The following is a 22260-nucleotide window of genomic DNA, read 5'->3' on the forward strand; positions in this document are numbered from 1 at the left end:
TCATTATGAAATGGCCTTTTTTGTCTCTGAGTACTTTTTCTGTCTTGTAGTCAGCATTATCAGATATGAGTATTGCTACACCTTTTTTTTGGATGTTATTTGCTTGGAGTATTGTTTTTTAGCCTTTCACTTTGAATTTGTTTTTATCCTTGTTGCTCAGATGAGTTTCTTGAAGGCAGCATACAGTTGGATTTTCTTTTTTAATCCATTCTGCTACTCTATGCCTTTTTATTGGTGAGTTTAATTCGTTTACATTTAGTGTAATTATTGACACTTGTGGGTTCCCTATTGCCATTTTATACATTGCTTTCTGTCAATTTTGTGTCTTGTTTGATTCTTCTATTTTGTTTTTCTATTCTTTGTTTTTGTTTGGTTGTATTCCATACTTCATTCCTCTGTTGCTATCTTTTTTAAATCATGTGCTTCCGTGGTGGTTTTTTCAAGGGTGGTTACCATTAAGTAATGAAAAGGGTTTCTACCCTGTTCATTGCAATGCACTATTTTGTGAGTACTTCTGTCCTCCATCGTCCTTTGCTACTGTTAATTTCCATCCGCTCCCCTTTTTTTTGTTTGATTTTGTTGTCACAGTTTAAATTTGGATTTATTGTTTTCTTGGTGGAGCTTTTACTTGTGGTTTTGTTTTGTTTTGTTCTTTGTATCTGGTTGGAACACCCACTTTAGTATTTCCTGGAGTGGGGGTTTTCTGATGATAAATTCCCTCATCTTTTCTGTATCTGTGAATGTTTTTATTTGTCCTTCGTATTTGAAGGATATCTTTGATGGGTGTAGTTCTTGGCTGAGAGTTCCTCTCTTTAAGGACTTTAAATATTGGGGTCCACTCTCTTCTAGCTTGTAGAGTTTCTGTTGAAAAATTTGATGATAATCTAATGGGCCTTCCTTTATATGTTGTATTCTTTTTTTCCCTGGCTGCCTTGAGAATTTTTTGTTGTTGGTTTGTGCCAATTTTGTTATGATGTGTTTTGGAGTAGGTTTGTTGTGGTTAAGAAAACTTGGAGTTCTGTTTGCTTCTTGAATTTGAGGCTTTAGTTCTTTCCACAGCTTGGGAAGTTCTCATCTATTATTTGTTTGAATATGTTCTCCATTCCATTTTCTCTCTCTTCTCCCTCCGATATACCTATTATTCTTATGTTATTCTTTTTGATGGAGTCAGACAATTCCTGTAGAGCTTTCTCATTTTTTTAAATTTTTTGAGTCTTTTTTTCTTCTCTCTGTTGTGCCCCAAGTTGCTTGTCTTCTATTTCACTAATCCTACCTTCTATCAGGCCTGTTCTATTAGCTAAGCTTGTTACCTCACTTTTCAGCTCGTGAATTGAGTTTTTCATCTCTGTTTGATTTGTTTTTATAGTTTCAATTTCCTTGGTAATATATTCTTTGTGTTCATTGAGTTGTTTTCTGAGCTTCCTAAATTGCCTTTCTGTGTTTTCTTGTATATCTCTGAGTATTTTTAGGATTTCTATTTTAAATTCTCTGTCATTTAGCTCCAAGGTTTCCAATATATTAATTTTTTTCTCCATAGATTTTTCCTCATCTATCTGTGCTACCTCTCTGTCTTTTGTATCCATGATATTCGATTTCCTTTTCCTTAATGGCATCTGAGGGTGGTTTTGTTGATAGTACTTTGCGTTTAGTGTGGAACTGCTGGAGGCTCCAAGGATAGATTTTTCTGTCTCTGGTTGAAGATCTTGTTGAAGTTTTAGGGAGATTTATCAGTATCGCTCCTTATGGCACCATTACTCTAATGTCACCTCCAAGTTAGCCACATTTGTTTAGTTAATAAATAGAATTGGAATTCCAACTCTTCTTTGTCTGAATTCAAAGTTCATATTCTTCTTAGAATGTTCAGCTAACTTTCTTAGATATAAATCATTTGTAGAGTTGTTTTTGCACATTGTATGCTCAAAGAAAAAGAGGGCTAAAGAAAAAAATTCCACAATTTAAAATTATGAGCATTGAAATTACATGATTTTCCATCCTAGAAGACACTGCATACAGCTATTGATTCTCTTTTCAGAAGAATGAACATTTTTCTTCATGGTTTACAAACTTAATTCAGCCATCAAAGGGTAAATGACTTATACCCAGTTAAAGTAAGAAAATGCAACCAAAACATTTAACTATGAAAAGGAAAAGAAAAGAAATGTGTTTTCTTTTCACAATGATTATCAGTTTCTACCATCGAGAAATTTGTGTCAAGCTGAGAAAATTCTCTCAATCAGTTCAGAAATAGGATTGCATAATGAATTTTAACACAACACCAGGATAATGAGGTTGATAACTTCTTCACAAAGCAATTTTAAAACTTTCAGAGATAATTTGGGTTTCTGGATATTGAAGTCACCACAGACTGAAGGAGAGTAGATTTTTCAGGTGACATTCCAGAATGTTTCATCAGTGTGTTGTAAATTTATTTTTAAGAGAAGATAACTCCTCTAACTTGTCAAAAGTTGTTTTCTCACAAGTCTTATATGAAATCATAGCACTGTAGAAAGCAACCATGGGGAGTGAACAGCACAGTATGAGGGCACCAACAAACAAGAATTCATGGTACACATTTCACTGCTTCCTTTTCTGATATATTTCTCAGAGTTTTCATAATTGGCATCCAGGAAAAGAAAAAGAAAAAAAATGTTTGGGTTTTATTATTTTCCTATTGAATGTGGCAAACTCATGTTCCCTCAATGCTAAACTTGGCTGTCTCCTAGAATAGTGTTTTATTATAGTCATAACAACCCATATTCAGTAGCACCAGCAACGATGCTAACATGCTTTACACAAGGAACACCAAGAGGCTTAGTGGTGGCAACATGAACCTAAGCAATGAGAGTCCTGCTAGTCCTTTTTCTTCCACCTGCATGTTGTTCCACATGATCACTGAAAGGCGACACTAAAATGGATAAAACACTGGTATCTCCCTAAAACAGGTGCTGCAGTCTCTCATGATGATGACAAAATGTTTATTCATTAACACTTATTTAAAGTACTTCTTTATATATCTCTAGCTGAGTTTTATTCAGCCAACTGCATGTTAACCATTGTTTAGAGGTTAACCAGAAAACAGCACTCTCAGAGATGCACTGGAAGCAATTCTCATTTCATAGAAATTCATTTCAACAAAATTAAAATGATTTTAATATTAAAATAACAATAATTGAATTTCCTAATATAAAATCCTGAATTATATATTTTAAAGCCATATTCTTTTCAAAAAAAATAAATGGCTATATTGTGTTTTTTAAGTTTCACTAACATCACAATTTATAGCAGATGGGAGTCTGAACTTGAATAATAATTATTTAACCCAATCATAATTTTCACCCTTATATTCCTACAAATAAAGAGTTGAGGGAACTTAAAGACATTTATATATAATAGAATGTGAAAAATTTTAAAATAATATAGAAAGGAGTACCATTTCTGACAGTATGTTTGACTAGATATCCAAACAATACTCATTAAACAAATAAAATATTACATAAAATATATGTATACTGTTGAGTTGGAATGAAGAAACGGAATCAATATATTCTAAAACCCAAGTGAAAGCAAAATCTCTAACAAAGGAGAGAATGCTAAAAGCAGATTTGCCCTGAGTGCTTCTGTTTATCCTATAGTGGCTACCATGCAGAAGGCAATAGGATAGAAGCCCAGGACTCGCCCAGGTGGGGATTCCAACAGAAGACATCTGCATAAACCTGGGATCCCACAAGGCCCTGTAAGCACATGAGGAACTATAAAAGTAAATGAGGCACAAAGAGTGAACCTGAAGGTATTCAAATTTTTAAAAAATTACTTAGTAGGTTGGAGGATCCCAAGATGGAAGACAGAATGTGATAAAAGAATCTAATTGTGTTATAAATATCTGAAATAACCTCAATGAAAAAGACGGGTGTACAAGGTGCTGACTAAATAACTTGGGAAATGAATAGAATCTGTAAGACCAGAGGCAAAATGAACTGCACATAAGCACTGTACTCTAATCAGTTAAATTGTTTCCCACTTCTAATGGGAATTCTAATACTACCATACCTATACTACAGTTGGATAATTAAGTAAATTAGATGGTGGAGGGCAGAAGCCAGTTTTCTACTGTTGCAGTAGGAGTTTATAAAGGGAGAAGGCTAGAATACTGTATCTGCATAACAGATTAGAGGTAGAGACTGCAGGAACTACTGTTTAGCCAAATCAAGATACAAATGGCTACATATTAGAAATATTTATAGATATTTGTATTTACATGAATTAGTATAGATACATACTTTTTTTGCTTTGATGGCTAAGAGGGCCTAGAATCAATGATACACAAGTAGCAATGAGCACACCTACTGTCCAAACTTGGTTTCTTTTTTTTTTTTAAATAAATTTTTATTAATGTTCATAGGGTGACATCAATAAATCAGGGTGCATATATTCAAAGAAAACATGTCCAGGTTATCTTGTCATTCAATTATGTTGCATAACCATCACCCAAAGTCAGATTGTCCTCCGTCACCCTCTATCTAGTTTTCTTTTTGCCCCTCCCCCTCCCCCTCCCTCTCTCCCTCCTTCCCCCCTGCGCCCCCTCCCCCGCACCCCCGGTAATCACCACACTCTTGTCAATGTCTCTTAGTCTCCTTTATATGTCCCACCAATGTATGGAATCATGTAGTTCTTGGTTTTTCCTGATTTAGTTATTTCACTTGTATAATGTCATCAAGATCCAACCATTTTGTTGTAAATGATCCGATGTCATCATTTCTATGGCTGAGTAGTATTCCATAGTGTATATGTGCCACATCTTCTTTATCCAGTCTTCTATTGAAGGGCTTTTTGGTTGTTTCCATGTCCTGGCCACTGTGAACAATGCTGCAATGAACATGGGCTACATGTGTCTTTACGTATCAATGTTTCTGAGTTTTGGGGGTATATACTCAGTAGAGAGATTGCTGGGTCATAAGGTAGTTCTATTTTCAGTTTTTTGAGGAACCACCATACTTTCTTCCATAATGGTTGTATTACTTTACATTCCCACCAACAGTGAATGAGGGTTCCTTTTTCTCCACAGCCTCTCCAACATTTGTTATTATCTGTCTTATTGATAATAGCTAATTTAACAGGTGTGAGGTGGTATCTCATTGTAGTTTTGATTTGTATTTCTCCAATAACTAATGAAGATGAGCATCTTTTCATATATCTGTTGATGTGTTGGCCATTTGTATTTCTTCCTGGGAGAAGTGTCTGTCCATGTCCTCTTCCCATTTTTTTATTGGATTGTTTGTTTGTTTGTTGTTGAGTTTTATGAGTTCTTTGTAAATTTTGGATATTAGGCCCTTATCTGAGCTGTTGTTTGAAAATATCATTTCCCATTTAGTTGGCTGTCTGTTTATTTGGTTATTAGTTTCTCTTGCTGTGCAAAACTTCTTAGTCTGATGTAGTTCTATTCATTTACTATTGTCTTCACTTCTCTTGCCTTTGGAGTCAAATTCATAAAATGCTCTTTAAAACCCAGGTCCATGAGTTTAGAACCTATGTCTTCTTCTATGTACTTTAGTGTTTCAGGTCTTATATTTAGGTCTTTGATCCACTTTGAATTAATTTTAGTACAAGGGGACAAGCTGTAGTCGAGTTTCATTTTTTGCATGTGGCTTTCCAGTTTTCCCAGCACCATTTGTTGAAGAGGCTTTCTTTTCTCCATTGTGTGTTGTTGACCCTTTATCAAAAACTATTTGACCATATATATGTAGTTTTATTTCTAGGCTTTCTATTCTGTTCCATTGGTCTGAGTGTATATTTTTCTGCCAATACCATGCTATTTTGATTGTCGTGGCCCTATAATATAGTTTGAAGTCAGGTATTGTAATGCCCCCAGCTTCATTCTTTTTCCTTAGGATTGCTTTGGCTATTCGGGGGTTTTATAGTTCCATATAAATCTGATGACTTTTTGGTTTTTGTTCCATTTCTTTAAAAAAATATCATAGGAATTTTGATGGGAATTGCATTAAATTTATAAATTGCTCTGGGTAATAGGGCCATTTTGATTACATTTATTCTTCCTACCCAAGAACAAGGAATATTTTTCCATCTCATTGTATCTTTTTCAATTTCCTTTAACAATGCTTTGTAGTTTTTGTTATATAGGTCCTTTATATTTTTTGTAATGTTTATTCCTAGGTATTTTTTTTGTTGTTGCAATCGTAAAGGGAGTTATTTTTTTGAGTTTGTTTTTTAATATTTCATTGTTGGCATATAGAAAGGCTATGGACTTTTGTATGTTAATTTTGTATCCTGTGACCTTACTGTATTGATTTCTTGTTTCTAGTAATCTTTTTGTGGAGTCTTTGGGGTTTTCGATGTATAGGATCATATCATCTGCAAAAAGTGATACCTTTACTTCTTCTTTTCTGATATGGATGCCTTTTATTTCTTTCTCTTGTCTGATTGCTCTGGTCAGAACTTCTAGCACCAAGTTAAATAAGAGTGGAGAGATAGGACAACCCTGTCTTGTTCCTCATTTAAGGGGGAAAGTCCTCAGTTTTGTGCCATTTAATATGATGTTGGCTGATGGTTTATCATATATGGCCTTTATTATGTTGAGATATTTTCCTTCTATACCCATTTTGTTGAGTGTCTTAAACATAAAGTTGTGTTGTATTTTATCAAATGCCTTTTCTGCATCTATTGATAAGATCATGTGGTTTTTGTTTTTTGTTTTGTTGATATGGTGTATTACATTAACCGTTTTATGTATGTTGAAACATCCTTGAGATTCTGGGATGAATCCCACTTGATCATGATGTATTATTTTTTTAATATGTTGTTGTATTCGGTTTGCTAGTATTTTGTTTAGTATTTTAGCATCTGTATTCATTAGAGATATTGGTCTGTAGTTTTCTTTTTTTGTGCCATCCTTGCCTGGTTTTGGTATGAGGGTTATGTTGGCCTCATAAAGATTGTTTGGAAGTATTGCTTCTTCAATTTTTTGGAAGACTTTGAGTAGAATAGGAACCAGGTCTTCTTTGAATGTTTGATAGAATTCATTAGTATAACCATGTGGGCCTGGACTTTTATTTTGGGGGAGGTTTTTAATAGTTTTTTCTATTTCTTCCCTGCTAATTGGTCTGTTTAGGCATTCTGCTTCTTCATGACTCAGTCTAGGAAGGTTATATTGTTTTAGGAATTTATCCATTTCTTCAAGATTGTTGAATTTGGTGGCATATAGTTTTTCATAGTATTCTACAGTAATTCTTTGTATATCTATGATGATTGTGGTGATTTCTATTCTTTCATTTTGGATTTTGTTTATATGAGTCCTTTCTCTTTTTTCCTTGGTGAGTCTTGCCAAAGGTTTGTCAATTTTGTTGATCTTTTCAAAGATCCAGCTCCTTGTTTTATTAATTTTTTTTTTAGTTTTTCTGTTCTCTATTTCATTTATTTCTGCTCTGACTTTTATTATCTCCTTTCTTTGGCTGGTTTTGGGTTGTCTTTGTTCTTCTTTTTCTAGTTCCTTAAGGTGTGAAGTTAATTGGTTTACTTGGACTATCTCTTGTTTGTTCATATAGGCCTGAAGTGATATGACTTCCCTCTTATTACTGCTTTTGCTGCATCCCAGATATTCTACTATGTCGTATTATTTTCATTTGTCTGTATATATCTTTTGATCTCTGTGCTTATTTCTTCTTTCACCCATTCATTTTTTAAAAGTATGTTGTTTAGTTTCCACATTTTTGTGGAGTTTTTTTCCTCTTTTTTGCAGTTGAATTCTAGTTTCAGGGCTTTATGATCAGAAAATATGCTTGGTACAATTTTAATTTTTCTAAATTTGCTGATGTTATTTTTGTGGCCCAGCATATGGTCAATTCTTGAGAATGTTCCATGTACACTAGAGAAAAATATATACTCTGTCCCTTTGGGATGAAGTGTCCTGTAGATGTCTATCATATCCAGGTGCTCTAGTGTTTTGTTTAAGGCCAATATATCTTTATTGATTTTCTGTTCAGATGAATGATCTAGAGCCATCAGCAGTTATTGAGGTCTCCAAGTATGATTGTATTTTTGTCAGTTTTTGTTTTTAGGTCAATAAGTAGCTGTCTTATATATTTTGGTGCTCCTTGGTTTGGTGCATATGTATTAAGGATTGTTATGCCTGCTTGATTCAGTATCCCTTTAATCATTATGAAATGACCATTTCTGTCTCTGAGTAATTTTTCTGTCTTGTAGTCAGCATTATTAGATATGAGCATTGCTACACCTACATTTTTTTGGATGTTATTTGCTTGGAGTATTGTTTTCTAGCCTTTCACTTTGAATTTGTTTTTATCCTTGTTGCTTAGATGTGTTTCTTGCAGGCAGCATACAGTTGGATTTTCTTTTTTAATCCATGCTGCTACTCTGTGCCTTTTTATTGGTGAGTTTAATCCGTTTACATTTAGTGTAATTTTTGACACTTGTAGGTTCCCTATTGCCATTTTATAAATTGCTTTCTCTTAGTTTTCCATCTTGTTTGATTCTTCTTTTTTGTATTTCTATCATTTGGTTTTTTTTGTTTATATTCCATACTTCTTCCCTCTGTTGCTACCTTTATTAAGTCGTGTGCTTCCGTGGTGGTTTTTTCAAGGGTGGTTACCATTAAGTAGTGAAAAGGGTACCTACCATATTCATTGTAGTACTCTATCTTATGAGTGTTTCTGCACTTCATCGTCCTTTGCTACTGTTAATCTTTGTCCTCTCTCCTTTTTTATGCTTTTGTTGTCACAGTTCAAATTTGGTTTTATTGTGTTCTTGGTGGAGCTTTTACTTGTGGTTTTGTTTTGTTTTATTCTTTGAATCTGGTTGGAAAACCCCCTTTAGTATTTCCTGGAGTGGGGGTTTTCTGATGATAAATTCCCTCATTTTTTCTGTATCTGTGAATGTTTTTATTTCTCCTTCATATTTGAAGGATAACTTTGATGGGTATAGTATTCTTGGCTGAAAGTTCCTCTCTTTCAGGACTCTAAATATTGGGATCCACTCTCTTCTAGCTTATAGAGTTTCTGCTGAGAAATCTGATGATAATCTAATGGGCTTTCCTTTATATGTTGTATTCTTGTTTTCTCTGGCTGCCTTGAGAATTTTTTCTTTGTCATTGTTTTGTGCCATTTTCATTATGATGAGCCTTGGAATAGGTTTGTTTTGGTGAAGAAAACTCGTTGTTCTGTTTGCTTCTTGAATTTAAGGCTTTAGTTCTTTCCACAGGCTTGGGAAGTTCTCATCTATTATTTGTTTAAATATATTCTCCATTCCATTTTCTCTCTCCTCTCTCTCTGATATATCTATTATTCTTATGTTATTCTTTTTGATGGATTCAGACAATTCCTGTAGGGCTTTCTCAGTTTTTAAAAAATTTTGAGTCTCTTTCTTCTTCTCTCTGTTGTGCCTGAAGTTGCTTGTCTTCTATGTCACTACTTCTAGCTTCTATCTGGCCTGTTCTATTAGCTAAGCCTTTTACCTCGTTTTTCAGTACATGAATTGAGTTTTTCATCTGTTTGATTTGTTTTTATTGTTTCAATTTCTTTGGTAATATATTCTTTGTGTTCATTGAGTTGTTTTCTGAGCTTCCTAAATTGCCTTTCTGTGTTTTCTTGTATATTTCTGAGTATTTTTAGGATTTCTATTTTAAATTCTCTGTCATTTAGCTCCAAGGTTTCCATTATATTAAATTTTTTCTCCATAGATTTTTCCACATCTATCTGTGCTACTTCTCTATCTTTTATATCCATGATATTCAATTTCCTTTTCCTTAATGGCATCTGAGGGTGTTCTTGTAATAGCCCTAATGAAAATTAATAAAGAATAAAAAGTTAAAAGAAAAGTAAAAAAAATGGAAAAAAATTAAAAAAAAAAACAATAATAATTTATTATTCCCCCCCCCCTTTTTTTCTTCTTTTCTCCTCCTCTCCCCTCATTCTTAGGAAAATATCATGATGAACTGTGAATTATATTATGCTAAATGGAACAAAAACTGCCTATAACGGAGGACCTGAGTTGGGGGGAAGTGTTTAAGGGGCAAAAAAGGAAGTAGGGACCCACAAAATGCAAAAAAGGAAAAAATTTCAGTCAAGTATATAATGATTTGCTTGTAAGTGATGGTCGACTAAGAGATATAATGAGACAGATAAGAGGGAAACAGGAAAAAGAAAAAAAACTATTGTATTAAGTGGAGCAAAAACTAAATAGAATGGAGATCCTGGGTTGGGAGGAATGCTAATGAGTTAAGAAGTGAGGTAAAAGGCTCCCAAAATGCCAGAAAAAAAACTTGAGTCCCAAATTAAATAATTTGTTTGTGATTGAGGATTGAATGAGAGGAAAAGTAAAAGGAGAAAAGAAGAAACTAACAGAGGGAGAAATAAGAAAAAGGGGAAAAGGAAAAGAAGAAAAAAAACAAAAAGAGGGAAAGAGAGTTAAGGGTTTTGGAGTGTAACCTTCATGGAGAGTAAGGAAGAAGAAAAGAAATAAAATATAACACTTATGGGTAGTGTAGTTCTGAAGAGGAAAGAATAAGACGGGCAGAGAATAAAAGGACCAAGGTGGAGGAAATAGAAATAATAATAATAAAGGCAAGAAGTTGAAAGAAACAAAAAAATAGTGGAACAAGTTATAAAGTCTGTGGATTTTCCTTGATTTTGAGAGATTAACTTCTTCCTTTTTCTTTCTTCTCCCTCTTCCTGGTCAGTGACTCTGTACCCCAGACTCTGCCCCGTGGCATGCTTAGGTAGAGATTTGCAGTTGATGAGACTCTACAGCGATGTCATATATTAGGCTTCAGTCTCGTTGGTAGTCAAGGCTTGTTAGCATTTGCAGGCTCCGACAATGAGAGAGTCCGTTTTCCCAGAGCCTCTCTCCTAGTCTCTCCTTCCTGAATTAGCAGCCTGATGATCCAGCTATGAGGCTGCTGCTGCCTCTGCCTGGGGAGTAAGAGGCTCAAAGAGCTGGCAAATCCTACTCTATCCCCACTCAACGCAGGTATCTGGGTAAGGCTCTGGCATTTAGAGCCGCCAGTGTAATCAGGCAGAGCTGGGAGCCAATTGCTCTCAAGGTGACTTTCTATGAGCCTCCAGGCCTGTTCAGCACCCCTAGCACTCTATGGGACCACTCTCCCCAGGCTTTCTGCATTTTGTAACCTGTTTTGGCTTCACCTTCAGTGTGTGAAACTCCTGGATGCTCCAAGGATAGATTTTTCTGTCTCTGGTTGATGAACTTGTTGAAATTTTGGGGACATTTGTCAGTTGTGCTCCTCACAGTGCCATTTCTCTGATGCCACTCCTGCAGAACTTGGTTTCTAATTAATTTCTAAATAAAAAAAACCCTGTAGTTTCTTGGAGAAATAGCTGAGTCTAGGACTGGAGCAAGAATTATACATATACAAGATGAGCCTGGGACACCTTATAATGTCAGAAAATAATGAAGTGCTAAAAAAAAAAAAGAAAAGTATAACCCACCCACTATTTGGAGGATATGGCAAAGAAAAACAGAGTTAACTGAAAGAGCTCCTAATGGCCAAAGCTGGAACAATTTGAGAAACAAAATAAAGTAGCTTTCAATTATAATTCCAAGTATATAATAAATATCCATGAATTTATACTGATATAAATAAAAGGGAAAATGAGACAAATCTTCTATGCAAAAGAATTCTAATTTATATAGATACTCTACTCTTGAGATGCTGATGGAGTATAACTCACCACTTCTTCACAGTGGGCTTGTACATGATGACTCCATCTAAAGAGTATATATTGGAAAGGGAAGGGAGAGAAACTTTACAGTGCAGAGATCTGACCAGCACTACCTCAACCAGGTGACCAAGATCAACATCAACAGTCATAAATCATGTTGATAGTATGTACACTTGATATAATACAATAAAAATAAAAGTTTATTTCTATGATATTTTTCCCTCAAACCCATAACAGTTTAGTCAGGAGAAAAACACTAAAGTCCAATTAAGGAACATTCTACAAAATATCTGACCATCACCTCTCAAAAGTGTCAAGATCATCAAAAACAAGAAAATTCTTAGAAATGTCACAGCTAAGATATGACTAAGAAGATATGATAACTAAATATAATGTGCTGTCCTGGCTGGGATCCTGCAACAACAAAAAAAGTAATAAAACCTGAATAAAGAATGGACTTTAGTAATAATACTATATCAGCATTGGTTTATTAATTGTGACAAATGAAACATACTAATATGAGATGTTGATAATAAGAGCTGCTGGATGTGGCATATATGGGAACTCTATTATCTTCACAATATTTCTATTAATCTAAAACAATTCTAAAATTAAAAGTTTATATATTTTTTTAAAAGTTCTAAAAATGAAACAGCAGAAAACATGCCCATCTTGACTTTGGCACTAGGTGAAGGAAAATTCTTTCTCTGGAAATCTGTATCATAAACTGACCCTAATACTTATTTATCATTCATTCTTATTATCTGCACTATCTGAATAAGTACCCAGGGAAGAATTTACTGTAAAGTGGTGTGATGTTGGTTATGCATTGAGGCAACTCTCAAAAGCAAATGTAAATCTTCCCTGCAAGACTCCAACCTCAACCCTAGCCTCAAATATGTCAAAAATAAAGTTGCCTCCCCCCAAAATTATCTCATAGTCAAAAATTGTAAAACACAGAGAAAACAAGACAATATGATATGAGTACGAACTAGTGGCAATGAATCCCAAATATTTCAGAGATTGGAACTGGAAAACACAAAATATAAAATGACTGCGAAATACATTTTAAAAATTGAAAGAGAAGCTTGAACATTTTAACTAAGAAATGAAAATTATAAAAAGTGACAAAGATGATTTGCAAAATAATCATTTTATTATTTTTTTATTTTAAATTTGACAAATACTTCTTTGGTACCCACTATATGCCAGGACGTGTACTACTTTCATAAATATCTATTTTTATTTTCTTAACAACAAATAATTTTATAAATAGTACTAATGTTGTAAAACCTTCATATTAAAACATTTTCATTATTTTTTCTTTCCCTATGCTCTGGAAAATTTATTTTGATTGTTCTCCAGTTCACAAATTCTCTCTGCACCTGTATCAAGTATACTGTTACACATCCCTGTTGTGTTCTAAATTTGGGTTATTAGTAATTTCTTTTTAGTTTTAGAATTTCCACTTGGTTTCTTCTCAAATATGCTAGATTTCTTTATGTTGTTTCCTGCAGATTTTTTTCAATCTTGTCTTTTATTGCTTTAAACATACTATGTATATTTTTTATAATCTTTGTTTGATTCCAATATCCAAGCTTCTGTGGTTGTGCTTCTGTGGTGTCCCTGCTAGGTTTCCTCATTACTCAACCATATCTGCCTCATATACTTTTGGTCATTTCTGATTATATTTTATATCTTATTCTGACTGCTATGTCCTCCAATTCTCTTTCACAACTAAGCTCTCACCAGCTCCCTGGTCACACTCTTCCCCTTCCTTAAACTTAGGAATGTTCTGCTTTCTTCATTAATTGCACCTGAAAAGGTCTAATAATAGGTACGTTTCAGGGTAAATTTCCTATGCAGTTACTTTAGGGGTGGGGATACAAGCAGGGCTTTGCATTTTAAGCCTTAAGCATTATCTTGAAATGAAAGCCTTTATTTCTATTAAATTGAAGGGGGGGGGGTCTATTCTATATTTAGTTTTCTTAAAATCCATTACAATATGTTCTCTCACATACTTATGCTTTGCAAGCCCAGCCCACCACATTCATTCTTTCTTGTGAAAACATGGCTTTAAATACACATGTATTGTAGTTACCTATGCAAGATTCTGACTGTTAAAGAAACCTACTCAACATTTGAGATGGTTTGAAGAGCACTGAACTTGGAGTAGGGTGGTCTAGGTTCTTCGCTGTACTCGAACTAGATGTGTCATCTTTGACAAATCCTTTTATTCTCTCTAGACCTTAGGATCCTAATCTGCTTAAAAGAAGCTCTGACACCTGTTATACTATTGTCACATGGTGCTTCTGAGCATCTAAGGAACTAATGGATATGAAAGTACTTACCAATGGTAAAGAGCTATACAGTGTGAGTGATATCAAACATCCTGAAACATAAAATTTCATTCTGAGTTCCATTTTCCCTTCCTTGGGTCAGAATAAATACACTGACCCATTCAGTTTAGACAAGAATAAAGAATAAGACTAAGGTTTTCAGAATAATGGCAAGTTTCAAGTTAAGATAAAACGACTACTCTCTTTCTTCATTCAACTCTAAATATAACTCTCAATATAACTCTCAATCATAATATGAGAGCTATGGAACACTTATTAGAAATAATAACCTGAGTTGCTTTTACACAGTTCATCTATGAAACTCCATTTGTCAAGAAACAGCAAATGGCTTTTTGAAATTCATTTGAATTTCCCTGAATGGAGGGATTGCCATTGGTTTAAAAATGATACTCATATTAAAGTAGCAAATTGTTAATGTTATGAAAGTGGAATGCAAATAAAAGGTTTTAGGAATTAGACATTAATCGACTGTATGTATTGGGAAGGAATTCTTTCTAAAAGAGACGCAAGAATATTTCCCAGACACAAAAGTCAAGTGCTTAAAAATATCACTCAATACATAACACACACATCCGTACATGTGCTCATTCTTTCCCTTCATTTCTTCGGAATCAGGACTGTGAGACAGAGCTGCTGTCATCAATTATTCTTGGAATTTGATGAAAAATGGAAAAAGAACTTGGAACCACTCTGGGTTCTACCCCACTCAAGAGCTACTTCCTTCTTCCTAAAAGGGAGGCAAGACCGTCCGCTGCGCTCACTCGCTGAGATGTTCCAGGGACCCAGGGCGTGGTAGGTACAGTTGCCATTCTGGCGACCAGAGCAGCTGTGCACTGACCGCTGTTTAGGGAAACCCAGCTCTTCCCACGGGAAGATACTCTGGTGAATAGAAACGCAGCTCTTCTTACCCCAAGTCTATTTCTTTTTCATACCTTTTCAAATGTAGTAGAGGGGAAGGGCGAGGGAAATTTTAGAAACTTGGGTGCTGATTCCGCGCCCCCCCCCCCCCCAATTGTTTACATTTTGCTCCTTGTTTTGTTTGTTCGTTCGTCCAATCAGCAAATATTTCTCAGACCCTTGCCGGGTGCCGACACCGGGCTAGGCAGTGGGAGCCACAACTAGGAAAGGACTCAGGTTGTGCTCTCAGCCCTTCATCCAGTGAGCAGACACTAGACGTAAAGCTGCGGGACGGCGATGATGCGCTTGCGCGGGGCAAGTTCTCGCGGCCGCCGCGCTCCGCGGGCCGCTCCCGCCGCAGCCTCCCGCCGGTCCGCCCCCCACCCCACCCCGGGCCGCTGCGTCCCTATGGCAACCAGTGGCTGTCGGGAGGGTAAGGCAGTAACTGCCGGGCAGGAGCGCGGCAGCCTGCGGCGGGACCCTCGGAGCGGGCGGGGCAGGTGGGCGGGCGGGCAGTGACTCCGGCGTCCCTGCTCTCGGGGCCGCAGACTTCTGCGGAGAGTGCGGCGGTGCAGCGCAGGTAACCCGGCCACGCCTCGCCCCCACACCCTCTCTCCGTCCGCCGACTTCCCCAGGAAGGCCAGGGGACCCCAACAGGCCGGCTGCCCCGTGGAGGCTGGCCTTGAACCCTGCGCGGGTCGGGGCAGGTGGCCGGGGTCACGACTGGGGCGCGCGGCGGGTGGAGAGACCCCAGGATGCTGGAATGGCCCTTGTGGAATCCACAGCAGAGCTTCTCCCTATACTGAGTCGGTCTGTATTCTAGTTGTGCGGCCATGGGCAAATCACCTAGCTTCCCGGTGGCTCAGTTTCCCTGATGTTAAAATGAGGGATTTGAGGACATACAAATGAATGTATTCATCTGTCCATTTGTTCCCACCTCTGCTCCTCTCCTCTCCACACACAATTCCAGGGTCTCTCTCTCTCTGTGTGTGTGTCACTTTCTAAACTGATTGATTTTTAGCGAGAGAGGAAGTGGGGGTGGGGGAGAGAAAGACAGGAACATGGATCTGTGCCCTCACAGGGGATTGAACCGGTGGTCTCTGAGCTGGAAGATGACGCTTCAACCAACAGAACCATCTGGCCAGGACCCAGGGTCTCTTTTAAATACTTTGATTTGAGAGTGACATGAACCCAGGGCTTTTTCTCCTTTTTCTATCATCTTGAATGCTACTTAAATGATTTTTATTCAGTAATTTAGAAGAGTTGAAGAAGTTCTTTTCAATACTTTGTTCATTTATCCTTGTAGATTGGTTTCCAATTAAAACTTTTTTTTATGGAAAAGCGTTTTTTCTTTTACTTTATGTAAGTACTAACACCCCTATTTTCTCAAAAGGGCAAGTAGGTGCCCACAGAGCGTTAGAGGAATTGTTCAGATTTCTATTTTTAGGGAATTCTAGTCTTTTTGTCATAAATCTCTAACAAAACCCAGAAGGGGCCAAATAAAGAATTTACTCAAATAAAGGCAAACCTTTAGGGAACCAATAAAAAAGGAAAGTCTGGGAGCATTTGGCTGGAACTCCTCTTGAACAGGAATTCTATTTTATTGATCTCATGTACTTGACACCAAGCTGTTTTGTATACAGTGCTCCTCTGAGTCATCACTAAGCCAAAGTCAAAGGCATGGAAAGTCACACACACACGCGCACACACACACATGTGCAAGTTTCTACATTTTGTAGAACCAAGAGCAACACTCAGAAAAACTCATACTAAATGGTTTCCCAAAAGCAAAATTTTCTTGTCTTATAGGTTAATAAATGTTAGCATTTTAGGAACCTAAACCATTTTCCCCCTTACAGGTTAAACATTGAGAAATATAAATCAGATGCAGCAGTTTTTCAACATGGAGAACCAAGACCATAATACGATGGGGTAAGCGCTAAGAAATTTCTATTTAATAAGTTAGTACTAAACTCTGCCAGAAACTCCCTCATGATACAGGAATTTTGAAATTTAGCGTTAACAAAAGGATATACCACTTTTGGTGAGAAGGGTGGAGGGAAATTTAAATGACTTTGAGAATCCATAGTTTGAGTCTCCAACTTTGACTATGGATTTGCAGTCGAAAGTCAACATTTTCTAACTTTTGGTGAGGTTTTTAGACTTTTAGAGTGATGGATGCGCACACGGGCCCCACATGTTCCTGGGTGTCCACGGTGTGGCAGCCCCTGGCCAGCTGGCGCCTTTCATGCTGCACAGATGTTTAAGCATCCCTCCACACTTGTCCTTAATGCTGAACGCAGCCTTACACACAGCCTCAGAACAGACTTAGCTTCTCAAACAGCAACAAGAACTGGATATCTTACCAAAAGTTTTAAGAAGAGATAAGGAATAGAATTTGTATAGCATTTGCCATCATAAAAAAATTAAGTTCAGGGCTGGTTTTAGCTCAACGTTTCCTTCAAGTCAAGTTCACTTGTTAAAAAAATTAAATTCCTTTCCATAAATATCTGTCCCCCCCCCCTTTTCCCTGTCACCAGCACCACAAAAGTCCCTCTTCCTCTTGTTTAATTAGCTAACTAGCTACTGTCTGATCCCAGAGCTTAGTGGGGGGGGAGGGGGTATGGTGGGAGGGGTGGTACTCTTGTGCCTATCTTGACTGTGACTGATTTTGCACTATTCAAACCCCTTCAGATGTCTCACTTTCAGTTTTTCTGCTCTAACCATGACTTTGACATCAGGCTAGAGCAGGGGTCCCCAAACTTTTTACACAGGGGGCCAGTTTACTGTCCCTCAGACCGTTGGAGAGCCAGACTATAAAAAAAAACTATGAACAAATCCCCATGCACACTGCACATATCTTATTTTAAAGTAAAAAAACAAAACGGGAACAAATACAATATTTAAAATAAATAACAAGTAAATTTAAATCAACAAACTGACCAGTATTTCAATGGGAACTATGGTCCTGCTTTTGGCTAATGAGATGGTCAATGTCCAGATCCATATTTGTCACTGCTAGCCCTAACAAGTGATAGGACGCGCTTCCGGAGCCGTGACGCATACGTCCCACGTCACCGGAAGTAGTACTGTACGTGAGCGACACCGTACTTTACTCCTCTCACTGACCACCAATGAAAGAGGTGCCCCTTCCGGAAGTGTGGCGGGCCGGATAAATGGTCTCAGGGGGCCACATGTGGCCCGCGGGCCGTAGTTTGGGGACCCCTGGGCTAGAGGAAAGCTGCACAAGCCTGGATAATTCTAATTATCACTTGTTTAAGTCCTACGGCATACTCCTCCTGTCCTGCTAGGCATTATTGTCATTTCACAACTAAGAAATTGGGCATATTAGTTTGAGTATAATCTAAGCTCTTGTAACAAAGAGACCCCCAAATACAGTGGTTTAAATAAGATTGCCATGCATTTCCATTTCATGTACAAGACCCGACCTAAGCAGGGCAGGGCTGGTAGAGCAACTCTGCCCTCCTCACTACATGATTTCTACCTCTGGGCCCAAGGTGATTGCCTCAGCTCCCATCATCATGACTGTAGTCCTGTTAGAGGAGAGGGGGAAGGGCAAGAGGAGAGAGTAACCATTCCTTTAGGAGAATGACTTTGAAGTGGTAGGCCTCACTTCTGTTCACTTCCCATTGGCCAGAGCTTAGTCCCAGAGCTACAGTGAGCTACAAGGAAGTCTGGAAAATGTGGTCTCTACTGGACAGCCATAATACCAATTAAAGCTTAGAAGTTCTATAATAAAAAGAAGAATGGATATTGGTGGAGAGTTAGCAGCCTCTGCCACATTGAGCTGAGAAAGGTAGAAAAAAAAATATAGGAATAAAGCAGGAACTTTCCCCTAATATACAACTAGTTAGTGGAGGAGGTGGGATTCAGACACATCTGGCTCCAATCCTTGCATTCTTTGCTACATTGGAAATGGATAGCAGTGAGATGTGGGAGCAGCCTGCCTCGTATCTGTAGCAGAGTCAGGTTAGCATTCTGGATTGAGCAGGTGGTAGGTGCTTGGCAAGGAAAGCTAAGATGCAGATTGGAGGTCTGAAACCTAAGGTTGGGTACCATATATCACTCCATTCCCATTCCTCTTTATTCATTCTTTTGGTAAAAAGTATGGAGTATTGAATGCATGCCAGGCACAACATTAAGCACTATGGTTTATACAAAGATCATTAAGAAACAGACCTTAAAGAACTTAGAGTTTGGTAGGGAACTATAGACTTTGTTTGGGTACAACGTAATTACAAACCAGACGTGAATGGGAATTATTAGAAATTGCCACCAAAAACTGCTCCAATCGTCAGAAAAGACATGGGACCAGACATTGTCCACCGTGGTCTCCCACGCTAGGTTGGCTTTGTCTCTGTTGCACATGCTATTGAGAAATATGTAGAAATCTAGATCATGAAGACAATCAGACATCATTCATCAAGGATTTGTTATGTAGTTATCAAACCATGTCACCTACGTACACAGTAGTGTTTTGTGGAGCAACCTTCATTTAACAAATATTTATCTAGAATCTACCATGAACCAGTCATTGGTGGAAGCACCAGGACGACAGCAGTGAACAAAATAGAGACCACTGCTCCAAGGGGCTTACACATTAGTGGGAAAGATGGTGGCATATACAAACATGTTTCATACAGTGATATAAAGAAAATAAAGTCAGCTAAGGAGGAGAGGAATAGAGTGTGAATGGGCTGATTAAACAAGTATTCTCTGGTAAAATGTTTCTTAAGCAGAGATTACATCTGGGCAAAGAGAGTTCCAGACAGCAGGAACAGAAGTACAAAGGCGAAGGTGTTCTGTTTTTCACAGAACATTTAAAATGCAGGTGAATCATTATTCTCTGATATCCAGGTTTTAACAGAGTTCAATTTTAATTTATCCACGATTTCTCCAAATTATAGGTATTTTATCTGTGCCATCATAACCTAAACTTTTTCTAATTGAAAGTCATACTTGGCCCTGGCCAGTTGGCTCAGTGGTAGATCATCGGCCCAGCATGTGGAAGTCCCAGGTTTGAGTCCTGCCAGGGCATACAGAAGTGACCATCTGCTTCTCCACCACCACTTCTCTCTCTCTCTTCCCCTCCCACAGTTTGATTGATTCAAGCCCATTGGCCCTGGTGCTAAGGCATTAAAAGTAGCTTGGTTGTAAGCATGGCCCCATATGGGCAGAGCATCAGTCCCAGACAGGTGTTGCGGGGTGGTTCTGGTTGGGATGCATGCTGGAGTCTGTCTTTCTATCTCCCTTCCTCTCACTTGGAAAAGAAGAAAAAAAAGAAAAGAAAATCACACTTAAGTGAGTTTGTCCTTTTTATTTGTTCTTAGAGTGTATGCCCAGAACATAAATAATTATGGAATGAATAAATGATCTATTTATTGACCTTTAAAAAGTACCATGTTTAAACTTTTTTATACATTTTAAAACTTTTCCCAAAACTTAAAATTTTGAAAAAGTTAAATTTTAAGTAGAGTCCAAGGAATAACTAAGGTATTCCAGAAGGGCTCTGGAACACATCAAAAGATTTGATTTCTCTTCTTACAAAAGAGAAGTATTAAAATAATTAGGCTTCTTTTTGTGTGTTGAAATTATATAGCAAGCACTGCCAAATAAAAAATAACATTGAGCCTTCTTATGTTGTATATGTTCCTACAACATATATGAAATTGCTGGAAATGTGAGATGTCCTGACATAAGATTGTCTGTAATCAAAATTGAGTGACACACTAAAATGACTGAACCTGAGTATCAGATCGTGGCACATGTGGATAAAATCCATTCTATTTTTGCAAAAAATGACCCCTCCTTGTCACGCTTTTGCCAGCCCGATGTTCTCGTAACATGGCAGTAGTCTGCTCCTAAATGAGGGAAATTAAAATGTGTAAACAATGACTGTAAATTAAAAAAAAATAGGGCTATGAGAAGCCCAAGATGGCCACTGGGTTAACCCAGCTCCTTGGGGTTATTGTTTTTGTTTTCACATTCTTTCATCCACTTTGTACATTGAAGCTGGACTTCATTCCACTGTCACTTGGTTCAGGTTATCAATATGGTCTTGTTTTTGTGTTTTGTGTGTATGTTTTCTGGATAAGTTGAAGCTTTCCCCTGGACTGATGTCCTCACAATGGTAAAGAAACTGTTAGAATATGTGTCTCCCACTTGGGGTATACCTTCTAGAAGTGGGTGATTAGGCACCCACTTCACTGAGCAAATCATGTGCCCCTTAGCGTCCTTGGCATGTGGGCTCTTAAACAATAGGATCACTTTAGATTACTTGTTAGCTGAACAAGGAAGTGTTTGTGCGGTGGTCAGCTCATCACAGTTTGGGTCCCAGGGGACACAGTAACAAAAGTTATACTTTATTTCTTGTCTTGAACATCCAGAATGCCCTCTCTACGGCTCAGGGACCGTTATGGAAGAGGTAGGCATGTGAGACTATGAGAGCCGGAGAAGAGGAGCACAATGGGTAGGCAGATTTGACTCCATCTTAAAGCCAATCCTCCCTCTTAATGGAAACTGGACCCAGCTGCCCTATTTTCCTCAAGATTGAGGAATGAACAACAGAAGGAGGGGATTGTAACAGAGTGAAATGCTCTGCCTTTCTGACTTGAAGCCATTGTTCAGTAGCTTCTGTTTAGTCTTGCATATAGACATGCTTATCATTAGAGGAATTCTGCTTTGGCTTGAGTTTTACAAAAACACTACATACTTCCCCATGAGATAGGGGAAGTATATATATATATTGTTTATCAGAGATTTGCGGGGACTTTATGACCAGACTCACATCAACTAGGGTCGGCAGACTAAGCACTGCCTCCCTTGGACCCCTCGCGGCACCCAAGTGTCTTCTGTAGTCAGTCACCTCTTGCCACTCCAGTTTCCTTTCCCCCTTATGCTCACATAAAAGAAATCTACATTCTGTACTTCCTTAAGATGAATTTAAGGCACCACTTTATCTTTCATCTTCTTGGTTGGCACCTCTCAGTCAATAAACATTACTCCAGAGAGAGAGAGAGAGCACCAAGTCTAGCTATTGCTTTGTTTTTGTCATTCATGAATTTCTACTCATTAATTCATCCTTTTATGATTTATTTTACTTGTTCTTCTGATTTTTGAATTGAAAAATATGGATCAGTTATTTTCCTGATTCCTGGATTTCATGATTTCTTTAAATAATTAAAGCTAAAGTTCTTCTTAAGTATAGCTTTACTGTAGTCCATAGGATTAATGTTCCCACTGTCATTTTGTAAATAGTCTATTATTTCAGTTTTGAT

At 37.5% G+C, this 22260-nt stretch overlaps 1 protein-coding gene across 3 annotated transcripts in view; it reads left to right on the forward strand.

Moving 5' to 3' along the window:
* The first annotated feature begins 16818 nt into the window (after window positions 1-16818).
* Window positions 16819-22260, forward strand: part of DEUP1 (deuterosome assembly protein 1) — a 99973-nt gene continuing 94531 nt past the window's right edge. For all 3 annotated transcript variants that reach the window (XM_066360723.1, XM_066360721.1, XM_066360722.1), the window contains exon 1: window positions 16819-16894. In XM_066360723.1, coding sequence (XP_066216820.1) covers window positions 16848-16894 — 47 coding nt within the window. In that variant the 5' untranslated portion in view covers window positions 16819-16847. The remainder of the gene's footprint in view (window positions 16895-22260) is intronic.

The sequence above is a fragment of the Saccopteryx leptura genome, chromosome 1, assembly GCF_036850995.1.
Source record: "Saccopteryx leptura isolate mSacLep1 chromosome 1, mSacLep1_pri_phased_curated, whole genome shotgun sequence".
NCBI classification, from domain to species: domain Eukaryota; kingdom Metazoa; phylum Chordata; class Mammalia; order Chiroptera; family Emballonuridae; genus Saccopteryx; species Saccopteryx leptura.